Raw genomic sequence first — 27916 nt, 5'->3', positions numbered from 1 at the left:
CCTGCAGAGATCTCAGGGGATGTATTTGTCTCTAGAAAGAATTTGATTTGTTTGGATATAAATTCAGTACAATTCTCGTCAGCTAATAGAAGCGGGTTGAGGCGCCATCTGCGGGGTGAGTGTATGGGGCTTAGTAATTTCAGCTCCAAGATCATTGGAGCATGGTCTGAAATAACAATAGCATCGTATTTACAAGATTTAATCTTAGGCAAGAAGTTATTATCTATAAAGAAGTAATCAATCCTTGAGTAGCAATGATGTACTGGTGAGTAGAAAGAATATGTTCTTGAATTTGGGTTTAAAAACCTCCAGGGATCTGATAAGTTGTGATCAGTTATAAACTTTGTAATTATCTTTGCGGTGTTAGTTGCCGTTCCCCCTGTGGAGGAAGTCTTATCTAAAAGTGGATTTAAAACACAATTAAAGTCCCCCAGCCATTATAAGTTTATGAGTGTTCAGATTGGGAATGGATGCAAATAAATTTTGTATAAATTCCTTATCATCAACATTAGGTGCATAAACATTTATCAAAATCATTTTACAGTTAGATAAGTCTCCCATGACCATTACATATCTCCCTTCAGTATCCAATACTACATCTGATGCTACAAATGGTACTGTTCTATGTATGAGAATTCCCACCCTTCTAGTTTTCTTTGTAAAACTAGAATGGAACTTTTGGCCAGTCCAGTCTTTTTTCAGCCGGAACTGATCCTTGCTTAGTAAGTGGGTTTCCTGTAAAAATACTATTTTAGCATTTAGACCTGTTAGGTGAGAAAGTACTTTCTTTCTCTTTAATTCGTGATTCAGGCCTTTAACATTCCAGCTTACGAAGTTAACTGTCCCATCATGGAGACACTGATTCTGAGTTTTTGATGTCATTTTATAGTCTTAACTGGAAGTGAAATAGTTTAGGTCTTAATTTCCTACTTCCCCAAGAGTTGTTGCCATGCAGCTTATTATTACATTGATAGTTGCATGCAAGTTTTCATTCTAGATCTTTTCTAAGCGGTGTTTTCACTGCTAATTTACTTCTTTTCCCAACATTTTAATAGTCCTGTTTTTAAGGATTCAGTCTTCTGAATGGATTCCTTTCTGTGTTAAATGGCAGGCAAACAGAAATGAGACATGAAGTGAGCCAACAGGTGACCAGCTGAGTCAGGGCGTCAAACTCCAACCAGTTTCATTCTAATTCTTGTTGTTAATTAAACCCATTATTTAATTACATGGCTTTTTGCTACTCTCATTCTGCCACAATAGACATTTATAAAACTGTTTTGGTGACTTGAACAGATCAACCTTACTGAGACCTTCACTTTTCTTTATTTTTAGATATTGTGTGATGGACAAAGGTTAGCTGGTCATGTGTCGGCTTGTTTTGTGTCTCATTATATATTGCTTGGTTCAGAAATTAAGTAAAGAAGAAACAAATCAGGGGTCTGAGTCAAGTCAATTAAAATTAAGGCAAAACAAATTGATTAGCAGCAACTGGTAACTAATTAAGAAGATGGTTAGAATGAAAACATGCAGCCACTGCTGCCCTCCAGGACTGGAGTTTGGACACCCCTTGTCTGATCTGTCTTGGTCTTTTCTGCTTATGACTGCCACTGAACTGGCAAAGCACCCAACGTTCACTCTTTGTCTTGCAGGTTGTGAGCCCACAAGACTCCTTCACATCCCCAATTCTGGCTTAGTCTGGAAGAGTTATGTGAGTTGCTCAACCACTTGGCAGTTGCTGGCAAATGCCTGCCTCAGCCATTGCTCCAGGGGTGTTGTGTACATTATAACCCTATCCAGGGCAGGGTACACTGTTTTTTAATTTGTACTGCCATGAGGAACAGTGTGAACTGTTTTTGTCTAACCTTTCAGCCCCCACCTGTTCACTAAGGGAGAACTGACTAGGAGCTCAAAGCTCCAAATAATCAGGGCCTGAGTGTCCAAAAGGTGCAAAAGTCCCACCACCATGGCAAGGAGACAGTCCATGGTGGGGAAACATCTCAGTGTGCATTCAAATCTAACATTTTTACTTCCTGTGTAATACTTTTCATGCACTGACTTTACATCCCATCTGCTACAGATTTCCCCAAGCCTGTGTGGTGTCCAGGTCACTCAGTGATTATTTAGCTGTGCTTCTGCCTAGTTTGGTGTCAACTGTAAACTTAACCTTAACCAGCTTGTTGTTCAGCCACCACTCAAATTAAAAGATTATCAGTAATCCGTTTTACTGGAACATGTATCTCCTCATGATCTTGTAATGGAAAAATAAAGTTCAGAAGTGAATGAGTAATGCTTCAGTACAATGAAAATGGTGCTCAAATTTGTCCTTAGCTGGTTATAGTTTAATAGTAATCTGAGCTTAATTGTTTTCACAAATATTTTTCTGCCTGTGATCTTCCCTTTGAAAATTTGCAGATTTAATAAAAAGGTGTTGATAAACTGCCATTGTTTTATTGAATATGTATTTGTTTCTGTTAGTGATATACCCAAAAAAGAAGAGAAGCCTGAAGTAGTGAAAAAAGTATACAAATGGAACACAAAAGAAGAAGCCAAACAAGCTTTTAAAGAACTTCTAAAAGAAAAGGTATTACAAAATTAATTTCTCTTTAGATACAGAAAAATCTATAAACCTATTTATTTTGCAGTAATACCATACTTACTGTATGTGTATAGAAGTCATTTTTACTTGACCATATAGAATGTAATAGATCTGTGCCTTACCGTGTAGCAGAATTGATACATATATGCTTACTTATAAACAGGCCTTCTATCAAATTGTAGTTTTCATTTTGTCTTTATTGCAGCCTTAAAGCAATGTTTTGTTTGAGTAAATGAAACTAATTTCATGAACACAGTATATGTTGCACTTTTTAATTCCTCAAAACTACTTCTTGGATCTGCCATTTGCTACTAAGCAAGTACTCTTTATCTAAACCACTAGCCACTCTTATTCCAAACTTTATACTGTTAATAGGTCGATGCAGCACTGTACTTTACACAGCATCTCTTTTCATTATGGATCTAATACAACTTTTATCTTCTTATCATTATGAACTTGTTTACTCTACATTTACTTTTTGACATTTTTAAGCAGAATGTTGGTATTCTCTTTTCAAATTAATCTTTGTTTTCTCATAAGAACTTTAAATAAATGTCACAATGTTTGTGGAATTGGGTATTCGCAGAGCAGTTTGCATGAAAAAATCAGTACATTTACAAACAATCATGAAAACAGTGATAGCCACAATTGTAATTTGTTTTTAATGGTTAAATATTTTGTTTCCTTAGGGTTGTAATGTTGTGTTAATTGTGGTAGCTTTAAGTTATTGGACATATTTCAATAGTGTGTGTGTGTGTGTGACTTGGCAGAGCTTTCATTCATACTACACTCAGATAAAGCAATCATTTAGTCATCTTGTGTATTGTGTAAATTTGTATTCTGCATGCTTTTTATTTGATTATTTTTTACATGATGTACTTTTCCTAAAATCTTAAGAGCCAGTCCTTTATATTGATGGTTGATATCTGCATCATGAAAAAATCTCAAATGTGTGCCACAATAAATGTAATCAGCAAGCAAAAAATATATATTTATGCATCAGTTAGAAGTATACTGGAGCCATTATTTATTTGTATTATGTTTGTTCTTTTTTTTTCTTTTAACCTTTTAGGGTGTCTCTTCAAATTCTACTTGGGAACAAGCTATGAAGCTAATCATAAATGATCCTAGATACAGGTTTGTAATATAGTATCTATAATATATTTGTCTTTTAACAAAGCAACATTTTAAATATTTTTATAGCAAAAACATAATTTTTTTTTTTTTTTTTAATCTGAAGTGCATTGCCTAAACTGAGTGAGAAGAAGCAAGCGTTTAATGCTTATAAAGTACAAACTGAGAAAGAAGAAAAGGAAGAAGCTAGAATTAAATACAAAGAAGCCAAGGAAACTTATCAGAGATTTCTGGAAAATCATGAGAAAATGACATCAACGACCAGATACAAGTAAGATTTCCATCCATTTTAGAACTTGACAACTCTTTTACAACTACTGTATACATTGCTATGTACTTGAGGTAGAATAAGACACAAGTATGTGCTGGATTATTACTGGAATATTAAAATAATTTTCCCTTTTTAAAGTTTGAATAATATTTTTGCCTTAGCCTGGAACCAGTGAAAAAGAACTGCATATTAGATGTTTTCTCTCCACAAACACTTCTAGTATTGATCTTAACAATCTTTTACACAGATAACCAGTGACTACAAAAGTTAATTTATGTCCGTAAACATGGCTTTTATGCTAACCAAACACATTTTTGACAGTAACTGGATTTTGGAGGTAATGTAGCATTCATTGATTACTGCTGTAATTTGAGCAATATTTTCCATTGACAGTTTGGCGTAAAATGTTTGTATAAAAAATGTAAAATAAATATCCATCCATCCATTATCCAACTCGCTATATCCTAACTACAGGGTCATGGGGGTCTGCTGGAGCCAAGTAAAATAAATATTTTTTATCTTGCTGCCTTACATTTCTTTACATGACAGTAGGTAGTCTACCATGTTTCTGTAACACAAGAACTCATATAGTTATACATTACTAGAAAGCTGGCAATTGATGCTTTATCCTTGTATTACTTTAGACATAATATTTATATTTGGCTTAGTTATATACACCCTACATTGCTTTCAGATTTAATATTGAAGTTATTTTAATGCAGTTATAATTAAAAAATGTAATTTGTATGTGACCTATAATTAAGACTGTTCAAATGTATAAATTGAGTTTTGTAGGAAATCCTTTATTTGAGATGAACTCTTACAATGTCGTGGTGCCCTTCAACTGAAAAACCATATGTTTGTTATGTTCCATTCACCTTCAGAAAAGCAGAACAAATGTTTGGAGAACTAGAAGTATGGACAGCTGTTCCAGAAAGAGACCGATTAGAAATCTATGAAGATGTTTTGTTTTACTTAGCAAAAAAGGAAAAGGTAATATACGATTTTTATGAGCAGTTTTGTACTGCTTCAGTTACATTGTGTGTTGCAGTTTTACAGTTGAGTAAGTGGCTTACATTATCCGCAAATTCAGGTGGACTTTGGCATTTTTGTGTAAAACCCTCAGTTAGGCTAAACCCTGATGTATGAATTTGCTTATGAACAATTGATAATGGCTGTGCAAAGTCTTCATTCTGAGCCTAGTTTCACATTATGCCATTTGTCTCAGACAAATGTTCTCTGTGACCCTGAATAGAATAAACACTTGTATGGTCATTTAAAAAAAAGCAAAAGTAAATATTCCTCTTTCAGTTCTCTGGTGTAACATGTCAGAAGACATATTGTAAATAACAATCAAATCCTCACAAAATCATAAAATTAAATAACATTCTTCTGTGCCAAACAACACAAACAGTACATGTTGAATGTGTGCTGCATGATTGGATATGTTGTAGAATCCCCTTTAGCAAAAGTAACTTGAAGTAGAAAATAGAACATTGCCTGCTGCTCTCACGACTTGGTACTCTTGAAAGGTGTATGAGTGCTCGGTGCTCTGATTGACAATGGTAGACCATGATACACCCTCTCTTTCATTGGTGGCTGAGCACACACAAAATTGAGGCATAAAGTATATCATCAGAAATCTCTTGTCTACATTTTTGGGGAGTGTCAAGCACCATTGTGCCTAAAACCATTCTTTAATTAAAAGGGCTTTAAAAAGATGTTGTGAAAGTATCGTCCATCTCTTACTGCCGTATTGCTGTTAGTTTATTGGAGCATTTAGGGTTTAAACACTGCATAGTGCATAACTGTTTGTTTGCATAGTTTTGTCAATCATAATTACTTTCTGTAATCTGATGAAGCCAGTTCTTGGTGCCTTGATTGATTGGCTGCTGTCAGGTCAGCCACCAAACTCCATATTGACAATAAAAATGAAGAAAATAAGGTAGAATATTGAGGATCTTAGGGATGGGACATTGCTTGAATTTTAAATCTTTGTAGAGTGGCAAAACATGAGGTTCATTTAATGACAAATACACTTATGGAAGGGCACTTAAAGCAGCCACTGCATAAGAAACTACAACTATATTGATCTATTGGGCTTGTTGTAGTGAATCTCTTAATATCAACATGAAAACTGAAGCAGATGTGAGGGTATCTTAATTAAAATTAATAGGAATTGAGCTAGCAGTCATAGCTAGATATCCCCAGAACCATTTTTGATTAATTAATAAAAAAGAAAGTTGCAATTTTGGTTGCTTGGAGCTTTTATTTGATTCTTGTTCTCTGAGAATTGTTTACAGTTTTTTTTTTCCTTCATCATTTTTAGGAACAAGCGAAACAGTTAAGGAAAAGGAATTGGGAAGCTCTAAAGAACATCTTAGATAATATGGCAAATGTTACATATAGCACAACATGGTCCGAGGCACAGCAGTATCTTTTGGATAACCCTACATTTGCCGAGGATGAAGAATTACAGAGTATGTTGAAACCAGATGGTTAAAATGTAGTACTTAAAGTAAACTGTTGATATTAAACTGAATCACTAGACTAGTGGGAACTTGTGATTGTTTTCTTATTTTTTTCTCCCTTGAAATTTCAGCATTAGGAAATTAATGAATAAAGAATTTCCTTAAACTGTATATAAGAATAATTTCAAATCGCATATTATGACTCTGATGCGTTTAAAAAAAAAAAGATCTTATGTCAAAGTTAAATTTATCAATCATTTACTATTTGTCTTTGTTTTTACAAGGCATCGTAACCAGTTTATTGCACTTTTAATGCTGTTTTATCTATTTGTTAGATATGGATAAAGAGGATGCACTTATTTGCTTTGAAGAGCATATACGGGCATTAGAAAAAGAAGAGGAAGAAGAGAAACAGAAATCTATGCTAAGAGAAAGAAGACGGCACAGAAAAAACAGGGAAGCCTTTCAGGTGAGATTCTATATTAGAGTTCATGTCATACTTAATTGGAAATTTCTGAATATATGCAAAGCCTGCCCTTAAGAGATTTAAAAAGTTAGCATTTTTTTCCAGGAAAGAGATCACAGGTCTGATTTTTACATGCATTGAGAAGAAAGTTTAAGGTGCTGCTGAAAACGCTGAAGAGCAAGGAAAACTATTTAATTAGAAATTGGCATTTTGATTTAAGAAATGGTATTTAAAAAGAAACACAATGGTCTGTCATTAGGATTTTATATAAGTATGCATTTAGTTGAAGAGGTTATATTTCACCTTCTCATTTCATAAAATAAGAATAGACTGAGGTGTTTCTTGAAAAAGTTGTTTTACTTTGGCTGTTTGAACCTTGAATTGAACTTTAGGAATGCCTGTACTTTGCATTAATATAGTGCAGTCCATATGTACAGTGGCTTGCAAAAGTATTCGGCCCCCTTGAACTTTTCCACATTTTGTCACATTACAGCCACAAACCTGAATCAATTTCATTGGAATTCCACGTGAAAGACCAATACAAAGTGGTGTACACTTGTGAAGTGGAACGAAAATCATACATGATTCCAAACATTTTTTACAAATAAATAACTGCAGAGTGGGGTGTGCGTAATTATTCAGCCCCCTTTCGTCTGAGTGCAGTCAGTTGCCCATAGACATTGCCTGATGAGTGCTAATGACTAAATAGAGTGCACCTGTGTGTAATCTAATGTCAGTACAAATACAGCTGCTCTGTGACGGCCTCAGAGGTTGTCTAAGAGAATATTGGGAGCAACAACACCATGAAGTCCAAAGAACACACCAGACAGGTCAGGGATATTCTCAAGTTATTGAGAAATTTAAAGCAGGCTTAGGCTACAAAAAGATTTCCAAAGCCTTGAACATCCCACGGAGCACTGTTCAAGCGATCATTCAGAAATGGAAGGAGTATGGCACAACTGTAAACCTACCAAGACAAGACCGTCCACCTAAACTCACAGGCCGAACAAGGAGAGCGCTGATCAGAAATACAGCCAAGAGGCCCATGGTGACTCTGGACGAGCTGCAGAGATCTACAGCTTAGGTGGGGGAATCTGTCCATAGGACAACTATTAGTCGCGCACTGCACAAAGTTGGCCTTTATGGAAGAGTGGCAAGAAGAAAGCCATTGTTAACAGATAACCATAAGAAGTCCTGTTTGCAGTTTGCCACAAGCCATGTGGGGGACACAGCAAACATGTGGAAGAAGGTGCTCTGGTCAGATGAGACCAAAATGGAACTTTTTGGCCAAAATGCAAAACGCTATGTGTGGCAGAAAACTAACACTGCACATCACTCTGAACACACCATCCCCACTGTCAAATATGGTGGTGGCAGCATCATGCTCTGGGGGTGCTTCTCTTCAGCAGGTACAGGGAAGCTGGTCAGAGTTGATGGGAAGATGGATGGAGCCAAATACAGGGCAATCTTGGAAGAAAACCTCTTGGAGTCTGCAAAAGACTTGAGACTGGGGCGGAGGTTCACCTTCCAGCAGGACAACGACCCTAAACATAAAGCAAGGGCAACAATGGAATGGTTTAAAACAAAACATATCCATGTGTTAGAATGGCCCAGTCAAAGTCCAAATCTAAATCCAATCGAGAATCTGTGGCAAGATCTGAAAACTGCTGTTGACAAATGCTGTCCATCTAATCTGACTGAGCTGGAGCTGTTTTGCAAAGAAGAATGGGCAAGGATTTCAGTCTCTAGATGTGCAAAGATGGTAGAGACATACCCTAAAAGACTGATAGCTGTAATTGCAGCAAAAGGTGGTTCTACAAACTATTGACTCAGGGGGCTGAATAATTACGCACACCCCACTTTTCAGTTATTTATTTGTAAAAATTGTTTGGAATCATGTATGATTTTTGTTCCACTTCTCACGTGTACACCACTTTGTATTGGTCTTTCACGTGGAATTCCAATAAAATTGATTCATGTTTGTGGCTGTAATGTGACAAAATGTGGAAAAGTTCAAGGGGGCCAAATAATTTTGCAAGCCACTGTATTTGGAGAGTGTCACGATTGTTAATTTGTGTGGCTTTCTATTCAGGCATACTGGTATTGGGAATGGTTTGACTTTGGTCGAATGAGTGGTTGCTCATGGAGTCCCGAATGAGTCACATTAGCTGCATTGTGAGGGAGCATCAGTTACAGCACTACGGCCATTATGCACGTTTCCCCGTGGGTGATCCAGCTCGTAAGATCCTTATTCTTGGGGACCTGAGTGGCTGGACTAGGCCAAGGGGTCACCCACGTAACACATGGCTGTGGCAGATAGAGGGTCATTTCCGGAAGTTTTTAATGTAGACTTTCATGAGTAGATTGAATAGAGGGTATTTACATATGAACATTATGAACCCATAATTAACTTGTTTAAAAAGTCCTAATGTCATGTGCAAAAATATATAATGAAATGGCGAGCTGCTTCTTCTTGTGATCAAAGCAGTCATAGAAGGTATTAAATTTAGGCATAAGAAGACATAGAAGGCATTAAATTAATTTCTCAAGGAGAGAAAGTATAAATGAAAATAAATGAGGTTTTACTTCATACACCATAAATACAAGCACTCCCTGCCAGAGATTTCACAAATTATTACAGCTGCTCTTCCCAGTGTCAGGATCACATGACAAATTAATACATCTTACAAGCACTAGGCATAAATATTTACCATTATGACCAAAGGAAGAAAGGATGCAAACACATTTTAAAATGGAGAGAGAACAGAAAGTGAAGTAAAACGATTTATACATTTATAAGCAGTTTGAATTGTGAAGGCTCATATAGTATACCTTCAGTCTCCATTTAGGTAAATCGGCAATTGTGATCTTGGCTAATAACTCTCCACTCCTCAGTTTCATGCTCTGATACTGTAGTAGAGCCAAACCGTAGTGAAATTTACTACATTAAACTTGGTTTTTGCCTATGCCAATGAATATATGCAATAAGTAGCTTCAAATTCAGTATACACTGAAAGCCTTCAATTCATCTCTGTATAATTTGCTGGCAACTCAGGTTCTTTGTCTAAGCTACAGCTGAAGCAAGCAAATCATCTCGTGCAAGTCCAATACAACTCAAGTTGGAACAGAGTGCCATTTTTGCAAAAATCATAGCTAGCCAAGTATGGTCTACATAAGAGCAGTCACATGTGGTGAGCAGGACCGAATAGCAATATGGGAAGTTACCCATCTTTCTCTGTGTCTCAGACTATATTGGTTGACACAGAGTGAACATAAAGAGGAATGTATCTTGCTCTTTCTCACTTCATCGCAAACTGGGCTGAATGATGCATGAAGATGGAAAGAGAATGTTATCAATTTTAAAGTTAATTTTAGTTAAAAGAAATCTCTCCTGAGATCTAATTTCTTGAAAGCATAATGTTTGCAAGTAACCATTATGATCATAGAATGGAGGGGAGGGGACATCATAAATGTACAGTATGTGAAAAGCATTTTATTTTAGAGAACATTATATTTCCTATTAAATCTCTTTTTATAGAAATTTTTGGATGAGTTACATGATCATGGCCAGCTACATTCAATGTCTGCTTGGATGGAGATGTATCCAACTGTTAGCTCAGACATACGATTTTCCAATATGCTAGGTCAGCCAGGTAAGATCTCTTCTGCTAAACTCACTTTTCTTTCTAGCTGTGCTGTTAATATTTCTTTTGTTGTGGAAGAAATATTTATAAATAATATCCCTTTTTTATGTTTCAGGTTCAACACCACTAGATCTTTTCAAGTTTTATGTGGAGGATCTGAAAGCAAGGTATCATGATGAAAAAAGAATAATAAAAGATATACTTAAGGTAATTAAACATTATTCTTTGTAGATGTAATCATTAAATTCAGGTTCAAAATTCTTCCATTATTTTTTTTTTTTTCTTAGCTTCCTCTATAGAACAAAAATCCTTGTTCTTGGACATTAATATGTAATCATCTGCATTGCTGGGCTTCTTGAGAAGAAGTATTAAATTAACACTGAAGATTTTATGATGATGTACATTTTATATGTTAGTTTTAAACATTAACTTGTGCTGATCTTTTATATGTATACATTTTATTTCTTTCCAGGATAAAGGATTTACGGTGGAAGTAAATACCACTTTTGAAGATTTTGGAACAGTTATCAGCTCAGACAAAAGAGCTACAACATTAGATGCTGGCAACATCAAACTAGCATTTAACAGTGTATGTTTATCTTTTAGAACTACTCATTTAAATACAGTGTCAAGCATTAATAATCTGCAGGGATCTGTGGTATCCTAGGTGAACTGCTCCAGGCCGGGGGTAAGGCTGTCCTACTACCATTGCAAGCCATCTTTGCTTCCATTTGGGAGATTGGCATCATCCCAACTGACCAGAAAATGGGACTTGTTGTCCCTGTCTGGAAAGGGAAGGGTGATCAACTGGATTGCGGCAACTACAGGGGGATAATGCTGCTCTCTGTGCCGGGTTAGGTCTTTGCTAGGTTCCCTTCAATAGGATCCATGATCACTTGCTCACTTACCAGTGACCGCAGCACTCTGGTTTTACGCCTAAGAATTCTATCATTAACCGCATCCCGGCACATGTCTCTGGTTATTCTTCCTCTGAAGTCAGCAGATGGATTGGGAGAGCATTTATGAGGTCGCTGGAGAGGGGTGTGTGGCGCTCCCGATATCTATGCTAAAGGACGAAGTCCAAGTCTTTAGAGTCCTGATGCTTCCTTTCTAGCTATATGGTTGGTGAGACATTGACAGTATCCAGTGACCTGAGACAAAGACTGGACTCCTTCGGTACTGTCTCTTTTGAGAATCCTTGGGTACCGCTGATTTGACTTTGTGTTGAATGAGCGGTTGCTTACAGAGTCCAGAATGAGACACATTACCTACATTGTGAGGGAGCTCCGGCTCGCAGGATCCTTATTGTTGAGGACCCGAGTGGCTGGACCAGGCCAAGGTGATGCCCACGTAAGACCTGGCTGTGGCAGATAGAGGGTCATTTCTGGTGGGTAGGACTGGACCGCGTGTCTGCCAGGGAGGGTTGCCAAACTGGATCCAGATTTGTTTCATCATGTGGTGGGTGTGGCAATGTGCTTTACCAGTGCATGCTCCCCAACCTGACCTGACTGACGTTAGTAATCTGAACATGGGATGTTTTTAGTTGTTAATGGATTATAAATGATACTCAAAAAAGACGTCGTTACGACAAAATTAGTTGACTGCTGAGATTCTAAAGTCAGAAAATGACATTGTATACTTGCATAGTTATTTAGACTCCACTCCGTAATATTGGGTTGACACAACTTTTGCCAGAAACTCGGCTTCAAGTCTTTTGGGGTGAGTGCCTACTAGCTTTGTGTATTTTCTGTGTGCAAGCGATTTCATTGTTAGCATGCCCTGTGCTTGGTATCACTGACCTGCTGAATCAAGAATGTTCTTCAATCCTTTGATTTATTAGCAGACTGAAGTACTAGGGTGTTGTACCGTGTTAACCATTATGAATGTAGAGAAAAAGCCAAGCAAAATGACACCTTTTATTGGCTAACTAAAAAGATTACAGTATGCAAGCTTTCGAGGCAACTCGGGCCCCTTCTTCAGTAATTACATCTTGCCTGAAGAAGGGGCCTGAGTTGCCTTGAAAGCTTGCATATTGTAAGCTTTTAGCAGACTGATTCTATCTGTTTTTCCCTTATCTCTAAAATGTTGCCACTTCCTTGCTGATGAGAAGCATTCCCACTATATCATGTTCCTTGGCTCATGGACAGTGCTAACTTTGCACCACACACATCATTTTGAATTTTGCCCAGGATTGTTTGTCTTTGCTTTAACTGATTTGAAGATCTATTGTGAGAAATTAGTAATTTTCTATTTTATGCTTTCTGTAGACAGGTTTTAAATTGATTCTTCTTGGCCAAGTTTTTTGTTTTCTCATCTTTCTACACTGGCAAGTGAAATACTGTGGTCGTAATATAGTTAAATGATGCATCTTTATTGTATTCACAGGAAAAAAGGGCTTGTGGGTCTTTCAAAGGTGATTGTTGGTCCCTTAGTGGTTTCCCTTACAAATTTAATTTTTGTTCAGTCTGCATAGTTTTGAAAACCTGACCTTTTCTTGGTAGTCTGTGTTTGCGTGTGCTGTGGTGCAGGTTTAATTACTTAATAATTTTCATCTGTTCATTTTGTAATCTGCTTATTCAGTCCAGGATCACTAAGAACTGGTGCCAGTCATGGTGGCAGTAGGCTTAAGGTGAGAACCAACACTGGACAGGGCACCAGTCCATTGCATGGCACACTTACCCATAATTGGTCCAGTTTATATTTTCTAGTTAATATAACTAGTATATTTTGTCATTTGGGAGGAGTCTCCGTAAACAGATTACAGGTGTAACTTACAACTGGGAAATATACAAATTCCACATAGTGTCTAAACCAAGATTTCAACCTCGATGCTGGAGCTGTGAGACATGAAAGCTCTAGATATTTTGATAATTTTATACTGTTCCTTTCAATGAACCCAGCTTTAATAGAGTTGTCTTTTTAGTCTTTATTTACACAATTTTCCTTCACAGTAAAACATTTAACAGAGTAATGTTTTTTTCAGTAAAACCAGTATCTTCTGTGTCTCTTACTGGTGCACATCCAAAAACTAGTGACAAGGCAATTTGTATTGTTGTTAGAGCAGTTTCTTTCATATGTGAATCATATTTACAAGATACCGAGAACAGAAAGAATATTTAAAAAGCAACCTCTGTTTATCAATTTTGTATTCTTCAGCTTGTGACATGTTTGGCTAGTATCGTTTGTATGGCAGAGGCCTATGTATGCATTCATCTAAATGCTACAGTGGTGCCTTCTGCTGGTATTTCATAAATCGCAACAAATTCCTCTTGATAACTTGTTGAGCACATTCCAGTGATAGTATATGATATATACTTGTGATGGCCTTGGCAGAAGAATGACCCACTCAGTAGTTTTCTTTTAACATTATTTTCACAAGGTTCCCCAGACATGAATTAAACTAAGATTTTATCATAATAGGATATCGGAAGCATTAAGAGGCTTTCTCTGACATCTTTGTGATAAACGTTTTACACGCCAGACATACCCTTGTTATATATTTGAGAAATTAAAGTAATAATTCAGTGCATGAAGTTTTCTGGCTGTCTTTTGAATTTTAAATAATTTTATGTATGTATTACTTTAGTTGCTGTTGTTGGGCATGCTATTTTATTGAGGTTGTCCCTTTTCAAATTCCTGTGTTCTGTTTTTTTTTGGGGGGGTATGCTTGCTGGCAGTTGTGGCAGACCAACAGAAAAGTGTAATGGCTCCTTCCCCCACATTAACCATGCAGTGCAATCTGTTCCTCAAAAACCAGCTGGGTTGTTTTGTGGTCTTTATTAACTGTCTTTAAAGTGAGCAATCCTGCATTTTCCATCAGTGAAAAGAATCCTAGGCACCATTATTGTACCCTGAAGCCAATTCTTTGACAGGAGCCATCAAAGGTATATCACTTGTGTTATATTAGTATTTCCATGGTACAGTTTTCTACACTTTGTATTAAGTCTGTAAAATAGCAAATGTGTTCCAGTATATTTAATTTTATTTTTTATGAAATCGGAGTTAACTAAAATGTCTATGTATATTTCACTGTAAGCCTACCCTGTAAGCACTGTACTATGTCTATCCTTGTGAGCAATTTTATATATTGTTTCCATTTTTTTTAATGGCATACATCAGCAGACCTAGAAATAATTAAACATATAAAAATAAGGTCAAAATTTGCTTAGAATATGTAGGACATGACATACTAGTAAGATATTTAATAAACATATTAATTTTTTTTAAAACGGGAGTAATATCTTTTGTTAAAAACAGTGGCTCAAAGTCAGCAACCTTTCATTTTCTTATTTTTGACAATAATCAAATGAACCGTGTTTAACTGTGACATACACTATCAGTATAACAAAATATGTATATTTTATCAAGTTGTACTTTTTATATTAAAGCCTTTAGTTAAATTGAGTGGAATTTTGTTTAGACAAGGTAAACACTTTATTGCCTTAACAGCATTAGTTGCATGAAGTTTAACTTGATGTAGCTCATACTGTACAAACAAAACATCCACACTAATATACAACATAAAGACATCAATAATCATCATTGCCCATTTGCCGCCAAACAGCCAGTCTAAAAACAAAACCCACACAAACACTTAGTCCTGCTTGTCAAGTAATTGTAGGACACTCCTATGGTCAGAATGTTAAGCCCATGCATCTCACAGTTTGTGGATAAGTACTTTTATCATTTTGAGTCATTTACCAGAAAAAAAACAGGAGTGAGCAGAGAACATGTGGGGCTGTAATGGGTCAGAACAGATCTTACAGGGGTGCATTTTATTCAGGAACAGCATACTGAATTCACAGTTGGCAGTTGGTGAGCAATGATTGCTAGAATTACTGTAACTTTCTCTCTCTAGATACCTTGTGTCCTTTGAACAGTGATTGCTAAGGACAGGAGAGTTACAATCCAACTATGACGGTATAAAATTGTAAGAAAATTAAATGAATCAAAATATACAGTGTATATATGTGCATACTGTATATCTATCCAGTTGATTCACTGTTATATTACCAATTAAGATCTAGTATGGAGCATTTCTGCTTTGTGCAGTACTCTGGAAATTTGTCACTTGTCATTGTAGCTACTGTACACTTCATTATACATGTCTTGGAAAGCAGTTATGTACCAGTTGTAAACATTCCCTTATAATACTTCTGTAGTTACTAGAGAAAGCAGAAGCACGAGAAAGAGAGCGAGAGAAAGAAGAAGCCAGAAAAATGAAGCGGAAAGAAGCTGCATTTAAGAGCATGCTGAAACAAGCCACACCCCCCCTTGAGCATGACTCCACATGGGAAGATGTAAGTGTACTGCAGAAAGAGATTCTTTACTTATTGACTGGTAGTTAATTAAAAGTTTACATATAAAATTGTAGTTTTTTTGTTGTTCATTTAAACAACCACTAATATTTATATTATACTTCTGTGCTTTTCAAGTTTTTTTTTTTTTTTTTATATATAAAGTTGCTGAACTTAAATACACAGAAATGTGTATTACAGAGACACTGAAAGTTAGTCTAATTTAAATGTGTTTATCGCAATAAAAACTAACACATGTTTTAGTAGCAAAGGATGACCAGACTTTGAACTTTGCCACAATATTGCTTTTTTTCTTTAGGTTCGTGATAGGTTTTTAAAAGAACCCGCATTTGAAGACATTACATTAGAATCAGAAAGAAAAAGAATATTCAAGGACTTTATTCACATTTTAGAGGTATGGTTATCAGTGTCTTAATATTTTGTTTTGAAAAATTACTGAAAATGAGGATGCAGTTGAACAGCTTAATATCTAAATCTTATCCTGTCTTAATGCTTGTCTTTTTACTTGATTAACCTCCCATACTTTCTTGAATGCCCCAATATTGGTATAAGTAGCATTGTTTTATGTTAAGTTTTAAATGTATCACATATCATCAAAAAGCAAACCTGAATAGCCTAAGTATAAATCTGTGGTCAGATCTTCATATACTGAACACTGCAGTGCTCTGTGGGATGTGCTTCATGATTGCATGCCCCTCCACAAAAGCCCTTTGGAACTGCCAAGATTTACCATCGTTAAATTTGCTGGTAATACTACCATCATAGGTTTGATCACCAACAAGGATGAGATGGCTTATAGAAAAGAGGTTTGCCTTTCATCAGAGTGGTACCAGGATAACAGTTTTTCTCACAATGGCAGCAAAACCAAGAAGGCAGAACATACTGACATCTATATCATATCAGATTAAGCAGCTTTAAATTTGTTGGAATGACCATAACTGAACCATAGAAGTGGGCACAGCACATTTGGTCACTTGGCAAACAGACTTATCAGTACCTCTACTTCTGCCAGTGTCTATGGGCAGCTCACATTTCTCCATTTGTTGTTACATACTTGTATAGGTACACAATAGAGTCCATCCTAATTTGCAGTGTAACATCCTGGTATTGCACTTGCTCAACTCAGAACCATGAAGCATTACAGAGGGTGCTGAAGGTGGCAGAGATTATTACTGGTACACATCTGCCTTCTATTTAGGACATAAACAACAGTTGCTGGCTTAGAAATGCAAACAGTATAATTAAAGACCTTGTGCATGCAGTGTATTAAAAAATGAAGTCTGTACAAAAGCTTAAAGCACTACCTGCCATGTGTTTTTTTTTTTTTCAGATTATGAAAATACACATACACAAATGTCTGTCCTCACAAATGCAAAGTAGAGCATAGTTAAATCATCATGAATCTCTGCAGAGCAAAGGGGAAAGAATCTAATGTATTTTAACACATATTATTTTTAACAGCATGAATGTCAACACCACCATTCAAAGAACAAGAAACACTCCAAAAAATCCAAAAAGCATCACAGAAAGAGATCTCACTCACATTCGGTAAGAACTTTTGTTAAGTAGTTTTTTTTTTTGTTTGTTTGTTTTTTGAATAATGACTTAAATAATCAGTTTGCCACCCATATGCATGGAGGTCCAGACTTATCTTAGTAGAACAAAATTGAATCAAGTGATTAGTAATTATTTTTTAGGGTTATTATACTGTATATCAGATAGCCAGTATAGCACTAACTAATGCTATTGCCTTACAGGTTCAGGGGCCTAGGCTTTTCTTTCTTTGTACCAACTTTCTCCTCTTGTCTGTTAAGGGTTTTTTCTATCACCTTTCAAAGAAATTTTTACTAGACTTTTTAAAAGTAAATTGATCCTTCATGTGCAAGTGTGGATGTCCACAGTGCCACATAAAAGGTTGTCTCCTGTCTATATTAGGATAGGCTGTGGCCTCTTGTGGCTCTAGATTAAAACAGTTTGTGATTTTACTAATCTTAAATAATCAGCTATTGTTTAACAAAAAGTAAATTTTAAACTCTGAAGTACAGTCAATAGAATATAATATTAAAATACTGTAATATAGTATTTAAGTATAAGAGGAAGACATGGTGAAGGGGTTTGTTTGGGAGAGTTTTTGTTGCTTCAAAGTTTTGATCCTCCTGGAAAGTCACATTGCCTGTATCTTTTTATTTTAAGCAGCAGCTTAATAAAAAAAGAAGAGTGTAGGCTAATACAGGAGGAGCGCTAAGTATTATTATTAACCCTAACCCTAATTATTTCAAGCTCTTCTAAGTGTTTAGAAAATACAGTGTGTCGAAAATGTCACACCACTATATTCAGTGCTTGTTTATTATTGTGTAGTTAGTTTTATTAGTGTTTGAACAAGATCCCTAGTCCCGATCTTAAAAAATAAAATAAATAAAAAGAATAAACCTGGGAAAAAAAGCCTTTATATATAGAATCTTTGTTTAATAAATACTAACCTAATCTCATCCCCCAGTTCTTTTGCAGTATGTTTGCATCTAATTTTGGCTTTGTTCTCAGTATGTCAGTTTTCATCATACTGTACGTACACCCACCAGTGTATCATTCATTTTCATATGTCATTTCCAAGTACTCAAAGTGATGAATATAATCCATTCTTAGAAACATGTTTATTGTAATGAGATGGAAGGTGTTTTTTCAAAAAGGTTTACATTTCTTGACAAGGAAAAAATGTACAATTTATAGACAAAGTGATTTGTTGATTGAACACTGTTTAATTAAATTCCAGGCTTCTGAGTCTGAGGAGGATGACTATCAATCAAAGAAAAAAAAAAGATCGCCATCTAGATCACCATCAGAGCACTCATCTAGTGGAGAATCTGGTATGTTTTCAGATTACTGTCTGTTAATATTAGCCTGTTTGTATGTATTTTTAAGGAGTATTCAGTGCTTTGTCTATCACTCTTTTTATTTTATTTTTTTTACCTGCAGAAAGAAGTTATAAAAAATCAAAGAAACACAAGAAGAAGGCCAAAAAGAGGAGACACAAGTCTGTAAGTTATAACTGCTTTGCATATCCTTTTGATGTTTTGTTTTTAATATGGCATTGTCTTTGAAATTCCTTTTAAATACATACTTTTAATTAACAAGATTTTTACTTTCATTTTCCTTTTTAATATTGCTTCATACTTGTATCCCAATTGTCCATATGAATCTGTATTCTACAAACTGATAATTTATTAATCAGTTTAATCAGTTTTTGTATAGGCAAGATTTATATTTATATCACATTTGTGATAACTAATCTAGAAAGATCATAAGATCATTCATCTTCAGTTGTTAGTCTTTTTATGTGTGGTAAGTATGTGGATCATTGTTGTTTTAATCAGATCTTTAGTTTTGTTTTCTAGTTGCAGCCAGCCATATCTACATATAAAATCTGTTTATTTTGTAAATCATTTCTACTTTCAGCACCTATTCCTTAGGTTTACACTAAATGGATACTCAAGAGTAGGTACATCTCTATTTTATGGAGTTAGACTCCTGATTTTCCTCTGAAATAGCCTGAATTCTTTGATCTATGGCTTCAGTTAGGGACTAGAAACGTTACTTAGAGATTTTGGTTCACACTGACTCCATAGTATCAAACAGTTTCTGCAGATCTTTCATCCACATGTTCATGCTTTTAACGTTGTATTTCATCTCTCTCCTCAAGGATGTTGGTGACAGTGAAACTGGGTTAACACATGTAGATTTCTCTGCGAGCACCCCGGTTATTTGACCATGTAAACCCTTAACTGGGTTGCACTTAAGGATTTTGTAGTCTGTGCATGTCCATAGCACTATGTTCGTCTGCACATGTCCGAGGCCGCCAGGCTTTGCTTTGCACACGCGCGCATGCACACACACACACACACACACACACACACACACACACACGGGTAGAAAACAGTGAAGGAGTTCACAAAGATAAATTTCCTGAGGCAAATGCTCAGGCAATTGTAAGGCAAAAGCACACGTGCAATCACACATCCAATCAGAAAAGAGTGTGCTGCGTGCAATAAAAAAAACTATTATTAATAAAGTGTTGTTTTAGGTTTAATTTAGTGTTCATCTTTGGGACCTCCGTTGTATAGTTACATATTTTGTAAGTAATGAGTAATTTAAGTTACTTTTAAAAGTAATATTCCCCACACTGTTGGGGAAACACGGACGTTTACCTCTTTTTTTTTTTTTTTTTGCAGTTTAATGATGGTGCGTTTTGCCAAGGGAGAAATACATAAGTGGACTTGCACATGTAAACCAAGGTTTTTAAGAAATCCGGTTTCTGACTTAACCATATTACTTTCCTAATCTTGGTTTTGTGTGTACATGTAAACACAATAAATGTCATGTTCATGGTACAAGCTTTAGATAAAGCAGGATAATGTGCCATATAACAATGCATGCATCAAGTATTCTTTTTTAAAAGGGTCGATTGTGGTAAAAAATGGATGTACATCAGTACTTAGGTAGCGTCATCGTTCAGATGAAGTTAATTTATTATTAAGATGTCTAAAGTGTGTCAAAAACATTCCTCATTCCATTACACTATCAACACCTGTTTGTAATATTGAGATGATGCCAACTAGATCCATGAATTCATGCTGTTTACACCAGATTCCAGCCCTACCATTTTCATGTTGTAGTAGTAATTAAAATTCTTCAAAATGAGCAACATCTTTCTAGTCTACAGACATCCAGTTTTGGTGATCACTTGTTTACTTGTAGCCCTGTCATCCTGAACTTGGCTGACAATATTGGAACCTGGCATGCTCTTGTAACCCACCCACTTTAAAGTATATTGTGCTGTCTGTTGTAAAGAGCTGTTACTTACTTATTTGTGGCTTTCCTGTTAACCTGAACAAGTGTGGATGTTCTCCTCCACCCAGTCTTATCAAAACATTTTCTCCTACAGAACTGCCACTCATTGGATGTTTTTGTTTGTTAAATTATTCTTTCTAAACTCTAAAAAGTATAGTACATAAAATTGGCTATCCACTTTCACACACACACAAGCCGCTCCTACGACTTGAGACAAAATCAGGCCTCTTGGATTTATATGGCATGAGTCGCAGACTAATCTGACTGAGTCACTGGGGATGTCAGACTGCAAGACAGAGGGTCAGGGGAATGTGCTGCGACTGCCCTGATTAGCTAAGATTACAGTAATGTGAAAAAGTTTCCCATGAAATGTTTTGTTCTTTAATATATGTAGACATATCAAGATTTGAATCTCGATAAACAGCATCATTCGAAAAAGGTGATACAACAAACATCATGCCCCATTTACATTTTGTACAAACCAGATACAAATGATCAGAACATCATTATAGAGGATCTTGTGTGAACTTGTCTTATTTAAGCCTCAGGGTTTAAAGGCTAAACCTTAACTGCTATACCACACTTCCTGCATATTTGTAAAGTATATGTAATAACATACATGTCATTGTTTAATGTTTTTTCCCTGTTTTGATGGCCTTTCAACAAAAATACATTTAATTCACACATGTACATCTTATCTTATATATAAAAGTCTACATGTGGAAATGTGTGTGTCTGTCCGGCCCAGCAGAGGTGGTGTCGGGGTAAGGGCTCCATCTACAAGTAAACAGAAAACTGGCTTAGCCACTAATAACACAAGCGAGGCCAGCACGTCATCAAAACGAAACCTCAGAAGAAAAACAAATTCGCTTAACCGCTAACATCGGCAAACGGTATCCCTTTTACTCCCCCCACCGCTAATACACAAGCGATGCAAGCACGTCGGCAAAACAAATACTCCTAGGAGATGAATGCCCAGAGTAGTTCCTTTCAATTACCTGACATCTCTACATTTCAATTTTTTTTTTCCTGACGATTACAGTAGTTTCTAGAACCCCAGGCTTTTTACAGCATGGGCTTACACAGCTATTATGTTATATATTTCTTTTACCAACATTGATGTTTAATGCAAAAACTAGTTTGGAAAGTCTACAGTAGTAGCCAAAAGTTTTGGCAGTGACTCAAATGTTATGTTTTGAAAATTTGCACCTTCAGTTTTTGTGGTGGCAATTCCCATTGTTTTTTATATTGTGCAGAGTAATCAGAGGCATGTTAATTATTTGCAAAGAGCTTTATTAGCATAAAAAGTTTATCACAAAAAAACATTTTCACTTATTTTGGCCCTGGCACAAAAGTGTCCAGCAGGCACCAGGACTGTCTCCTCCTGAGGAGACCGCTACAGAATTGTGCCACCATTGTAGAGCTTGGTCAGTAATTGGCAGCAGTTGGGTGTGAGTGTATCTGCATGCACAGTGAGGTGAAGACTTTTGGACAATGGTCTTGTGTCAAGAAGAGCAGCAAAGAAATCACTTCTTTCCAAGAAAAACATCAAAGACAGACTAAAATTCTGCAGGAAGTTCAAGGATTGTAGAACAGAAGACTTGTGCAAATTTACTTTTTCAAATGATTCCTCCTTCCCACTGTTTCGGACATCTGGAAAATCGATTTTCTGGAGAAGGAAAAAGTCAATGCCACCATGAGTCCTGAGTTGAGGCAACAGTGAAGCATCCTGAGACCATCCATGTGTGGAGTTGCTTCTTATCCAAGGGAGTAGGCCCACTCACAATTCTGCCCAAGAACATTGACATAAATAATGGCATCAAAACATCCTCCAACAATCCAGGTGCAATTTGTTGATGATATGTATATTTTCTAGTATGAATGAGTACCATGGCAAAAGTGATGAAGATGTGGCTCAGAGATCATAACATTGAAAGTTTGGATTCGTGGCCAGGAAACTCCCCAGATCTTAATCCCATTGAGAACCTCTGGTCAAATCTGAAAAAGTGGGTGGAGAAGCAGAAGCTCACAAATTGTGATGAACTCCAAGCACTAAAAAGGCAAGAATGGATCACCATCAGTCAGGATTTGGCCCAGAAGCTGATATCCAGCATGCCAGAGCAAATTGCAGAAGTTATGAAGAAGAGGGTCAACTCTGTAAATATTGACTCTTTACATAAATTTGATGTATTTGCCAGTAAAAGACTTTGAAACTTATGAAATGATTATAATTGTTGTTCAGTATACCATCTATCCATTATCCAACCCTTTATATCCTAACTACAGGGTTACGGGGGGGTCTGCTGGAGCCAATCCCAGCCAACACAGGGCGCAAGGCAGGGCGCCAGCCCACCGCAGGGCACCCACACACCAAACACACACTAGGGAAAATAGATTCGCCAATGCACCTAACCTGCATGTCTTTGGACTGTGGGAGGAAACCCACGCAGACACAGGGAGAACATGCAAACGCCACACAGGGAGGACCCAGGAAGCGAACCCGGGTCTCCTAACTGCGAGGCGGCAGCACTACCCACTGCTCAGTATACCATAGAAATGTAATAAAATAATCTGAAAATGCTGAAGTAGCAAATTTTGTAAAACTCAACATTTGTGTCACTGCCAAAACCTTTGGCCTCTACTGTATTTGTCTTTTAATTGCTCGATCAGTCATCCCAAATGCCTTACAGGTTTTGTAGAATTCAAGTGTAATTATAAGTTGCAAACGGAGTAATAACAGTTATGATTTTAACATGGTGAACAGTTTCTTGGGCTCTGTATTGTTAGGAACATGAAAGTGTTAAAGGTGAGGGAAGGTATTTCATCAGTTCAGTCCAAAAACCCTTAATTAAAGCAATCATCATAATGTTACATTTCTCAAATTCCAGTCTGGGCATTTCTTGTAAACAGTTCTATCCATGGCTGCTTTTTTGTTTTCCTCTCACCTTCCAAAGACACTCTTTTTAGGTTAATTGACTACTGGTAATGCTGTGATCAGGTTTTTTAAGGTGATACCACGTACCAATTCCATTTCATTAGAATTGTCTGATTTTGATACTGATTTAATTTTTTTGCTCTACGTTCCATGTTCCACATTAAAGCATTACTCTTGGTATTTTTACAGTTGCTATAAACTGTTAACTGTCATGTGTTTTTTTTTTTTTTTTAAATATTGTTAGGTGTATTAAGTAACCATCAATTTGAACTGTTTACCTAAATAAATAAAATCCCTTAAACTAAACATTTTTGTGCTAAATGTACATACATTCATAATGCATAATTTATACATAATTCACATCTAACATATGCATAAGGCCTTAATAGCTAAATTAAGTATTAAATATAAGTCTTAAGTATAATCCACAAGTGTAATAAAACAAAATGTTCATAAGACATTTACCAAGAAGATCCAAGGCCAAAAGGCTGAAATGGTTGGTAGGTATAACCATCTCATTTGGCTGTTAAGCTAACAAGAATATTGTTTACTAAGCAGCAAGTTCAGCTGCTTAGCATGTTTGTCTGCCTTTCCTCTCCATAAGCAGGATGGCTCCTCAGAGTCTTGGTTGTCAGATGATTACTCCACTTTCTTTAATGTGAAAGTTCACTCTTGTATCTCCTAAACTCGGACCAGCAACCTCCCTTTTTTATTTTGGGTACATTTTAACCAGTAATAATATTGTCACAATTGTTAATGGTATGCAAGTAGGGCTGTATGTTAACCAGTCATCAGCAAGATGCTTTATGTGAGTTTGGGGTACATACACTTGTAATAAAATGAGATGTTCAAAATAAATGGCAGTGTGTTGATTGGAGGATAAAGGGGGGCAAAGGAAAATAAATGAAATAAACTCTGTGCTTGTTTCCTTCAGCACTGTGTGTTCTTAGAGGCTCCAGTATGATATTAATGTAAAAAGGGTATTGTTATGGCATGAAGTGCACAGGGAAGCTATTTGTGCACTTCGTTTTAAATTAACACTGCCAAGAGTGACAAACAAAACCGGTATGCCAATGTCTATACAATACCATGGGCACACCAGGTATTGCCCTTTTATTGTGAAGCAGTTATTCACAATAACCTAACCACTTATTGACTTGATTAAAAAGATTTCCGGGAACTGAAATGGGCTTTCAGGATTCACTTTGCACTTCACTTAAGAGTATAAATGTTACTGTTTTAATCTGCCAGCAATCTTTGTTGCCATTGTTTCTTCATTTATTTTGCTGCACTCTTGTTTCTTTGTTTTCAAAGGTGTGGTGAGCAAAAAGGACTGTAAAGATGTTGTGTACTGATACATTTAAGAAATGTTGCTGTTCTATTTTCCATTTTAGTTATTACACTAAATAAATATAGGTAAAGGAAGTACTTGAAATATGCATATTTATATTATATAATGTAGAAATTTTGAACAAATTCATTTTCATTTTGTTATGTTAATTGTATCTTTTGCAATAACCACCACTTGAAAGTTTCAGGTTCAGGCATTTTTCTTACTTTAACCCCTGATAGTGTCCTTTTAGTTACATTTTTCCTTTCGGTGTCAAGCAAATTAAACCATTTCAGAGAAGGGCTGATCATCAGTTTTTGAGACACGCAGCAGCAATTTATCATGAGCTGTGAAACACTTGCAAAAGCATCTCATGCCAGCACACACAATGTTAACATTTGTTACACTGGTTAGATCTTTTTTCCATCAAATTATTTCCTGACATTGGTATACTTATAAACTGATGTTCCATTTTTTAACAGAAAACTTCTGTATGCTTCATGAAATATGCTGTTTTGCAGTGTTGCACATCAATTGGTCTTGTTAGATTACTTAGGAAAGCTGCAATATTTTATAAGGTTTGTATTAAACAATCCAATATTTATATATTGAAAGGCATCTCCAGAATCAGAAGGTGAAAGGGACAGAAAAGGTCGAGATCGAGATCGAGACCGAGATCGCGATAGGGATCGTGACAAAGACAAGGAACGGGAGAAGGAAAAAGAAAATGAAAAATCTAGGAGCAGACCTCAAGCAGAATCAAAACAGAAATCTCCAAAAAGAAAATCTGCAAAAGAAGAAGTAAGCTTTTTTTACATCATTAGACGAAATATGGAGACGTATTGCAGGCTAATTTATTATGTTTGTGGAGAGAACAGTATTTGTAATACCGTATAGAGGAAAAAACAGCTCAGCAAATGGTGATACATTAAATTTTAGTTTGTTTTTAAGTAGCTGTATTATTATAACTCTGTTATTAGATTTGTTTTACATTTAATCCAGCACCTTACATACAGTATATATACACTCACCTATCTACTTATAAGTATATTAGTCCTTTGTAAAGGTCATATTGTTATACTAGCTCTTAGATAAAAACAACGTTCACTAAATACTGTACATTCAACTTTGTATTTTAAATATATATGTATATAATATATACACACATCTACACTTTTAAAAAAAAAAAAAGAAAAAGCTTTTCAAAAACTTGTGCGTTTATGCACAGATTTTAACTCATTTTCCAGTGTTCTGATTTATGAAGGTCTAATAAGTACATTTCTTTTACGAACATTTCATATTGTGGGCATAGAGTAGCGTAAAGCCTGAATCACAGTATGAATTGCATCATGGGCCAAGTGTATTGTCTCATGCCTGCACTGGTGATGATGACACACTCTCCCTGGCACTTGATGTAGATATTGTCCACGTAATTGTATTTCTGTTGTAGCTCTGAGATGGCTTGCATCATAACATTTTCCCACATTCATGGGTAGGGCAAGGAGTAGTGTCTGGTAATACTCGACTTGCTCTACAGTTTCCCGGTCTGTTCTTGAATATCTCTTGTGTGTACTCTTGGGTGGTTAAAGTAACTGACTAAATGCAACTGCCATTTCCCATTTTCTTTTACCGTTTTTCTCTTTTCTAGGGTGGTTGGGACACATCAGGCAGTGAGTTGAGTGAAGGCGAACTAGAAAAAAGAAGAAGAACTCTGTTGGAGCAACTCGATGCTCCCTAATGTTTTTGTTCTCATTTGTTTATTTTCAGGATAACTTAAGCAATTTTGCATTCCTTGTATTTTTATTCTTTGTATTTTTAAAATAGTTTCACCTGACATGCTTTAGTCATTGTAGATTAAAAACAAATTCACTCAAATTCTTGCCTCTTGTAATCTGTATCAGCATTGTGAAAATGATTACTTGAATTTATTTTGATAAAAAATACAATGCTGAGTTTCCATGAAAGTATTGTGTAAGAGCTGTAACATTTCTTTACATAAAGGGGACTGGGGGTATAATTCATAATGAAAACTGTTGAAGTCTCGTTTAATTTTTAAAAAATGTTTGAAGGCTAAATGTCTTCTTGTTTTTTTTATTTTAATAAACTTGGCAGAATTTAAGCATGATGCATTATTTTTTTAATGAACTCTAAAGAAAGTACTTGTATATATCTAATATGCCATTAAACTAGACATACTCTGCAAATTTAAATTGTTTTTGAATCCAACTGTGTTAAACACAAAGTGCTTTTAAATTTATTTATATTCATGGAAGTTAATGAAAGGATAATAGCCCTGTTGATAGATCATTTGTTTTTAATCTGTTTAATGTTGGCAGGGCAAATGTCAGCAAATGAACAATCTTAACTGTATAAACTGGGAAAAAGCCACTGCAGTGGAAGTTTTACAGTTGAATCAAAAGACAAAATCAGAATGTCTTTAGGCATATGAAATATAAAAGGTCAAAGTCTGCAACGTGAAAATCTGTTTGACATTTTCTTTACATGCCAAGCCTGTTTTCATTCATTGATTTATCATCTTTATCAAGTTTATTTTAGTATCAGTTGAAACATTTCCTGCAGAGGCTATGCTCAGGTATGATTATGTATAAATCACACACTCAGTAGCTACAGTTTCATTGCACATATTTTCAGTAATATTAAAAAGGCAAGTTTAGAGGGGCATATCATAGTCGTGGGTGACTTTAACTACTTGAATATTAACTGGGCCAACCTTGCAAACTTTGGAGTACAGGAGCAGGAGATTTTAAAGCACCATCACTGGGGAGATCCTGCCTAGATTTAGTATTTTGAAGTAATGAGGATAGAATTCAGAAGGTCAAGATGATTGAACTTCTAGGCTCAAGTGACCGTAATACAATTCAGAGCATTTTTGCAGCGTGCAGATG

At 35.9% G+C, this 27916-nt stretch overlaps 1 protein-coding gene across 2 annotated transcripts in view; it reads left to right on the top strand.

Annotated features, from left to right (window-relative positions):
* Nucleotides 1–27220, top strand: part of prpf40a (PRP40 pre-mRNA processing factor 40 homolog A) — a 57760-nt gene extending 30540 nt beyond the window's left edge. For both annotated transcript variants that reach the window (XM_039757428.1, XM_039757427.1), the window contains exons 11-26: nt 2476–2581; nt 3669–3733; nt 3837–4001; nt 4886–4994; nt 6331–6481; nt 6808–6941; nt 10477–10591; nt 10698–10789; nt 11055–11171; nt 15745–15882; nt 16199–16294; nt 17362–17448; nt 18671–18764; nt 18874–18935; nt 25626–25811; nt 26659–27220. In XM_039757428.1, coding sequence (XP_039613362.1) covers nt 2476–2581; nt 3669–3733; nt 3837–4001; nt 4886–4994; nt 6331–6481; nt 6808–6941; nt 10477–10591; nt 10698–10789; nt 11055–11171; nt 15745–15882; nt 16199–16294; nt 17362–17448; nt 18671–18764; nt 18874–18935; nt 25626–25811; nt 26659–26748 — 1807 coding nt within the window. In that variant the 3' untranslated portion in view covers nt 26749–27220. The remainder of the gene's footprint in view (nt 1–2475; nt 2582–3668; nt 3734–3836; nt 4002–4885; nt 4995–6330; nt 6482–6807; nt 6942–10476; nt 10592–10697; nt 10790–11054; nt 11172–15744; nt 15883–16198; nt 16295–17361; nt 17449–18670; nt 18765–18873; nt 18936–25625; nt 25812–26658) is intronic.
* The last annotated feature ends 696 nt before the right edge of the window (nt 27221–27916 follow it).

The sequence above is a fragment of the Polypterus senegalus genome, chromosome 6 (genome assembly GCF_016835505.1).
Source record: "Polypterus senegalus isolate Bchr_013 chromosome 6, ASM1683550v1, whole genome shotgun sequence".
NCBI lineage: Eukaryota > Metazoa > Chordata > Cladistia > Polypteriformes > Polypteridae > Polypterus > Polypterus senegalus.
Note: the sequence above shows the minus strand (reverse complement) of the source record. Positions and strands in the feature narration are given on the sequence as shown.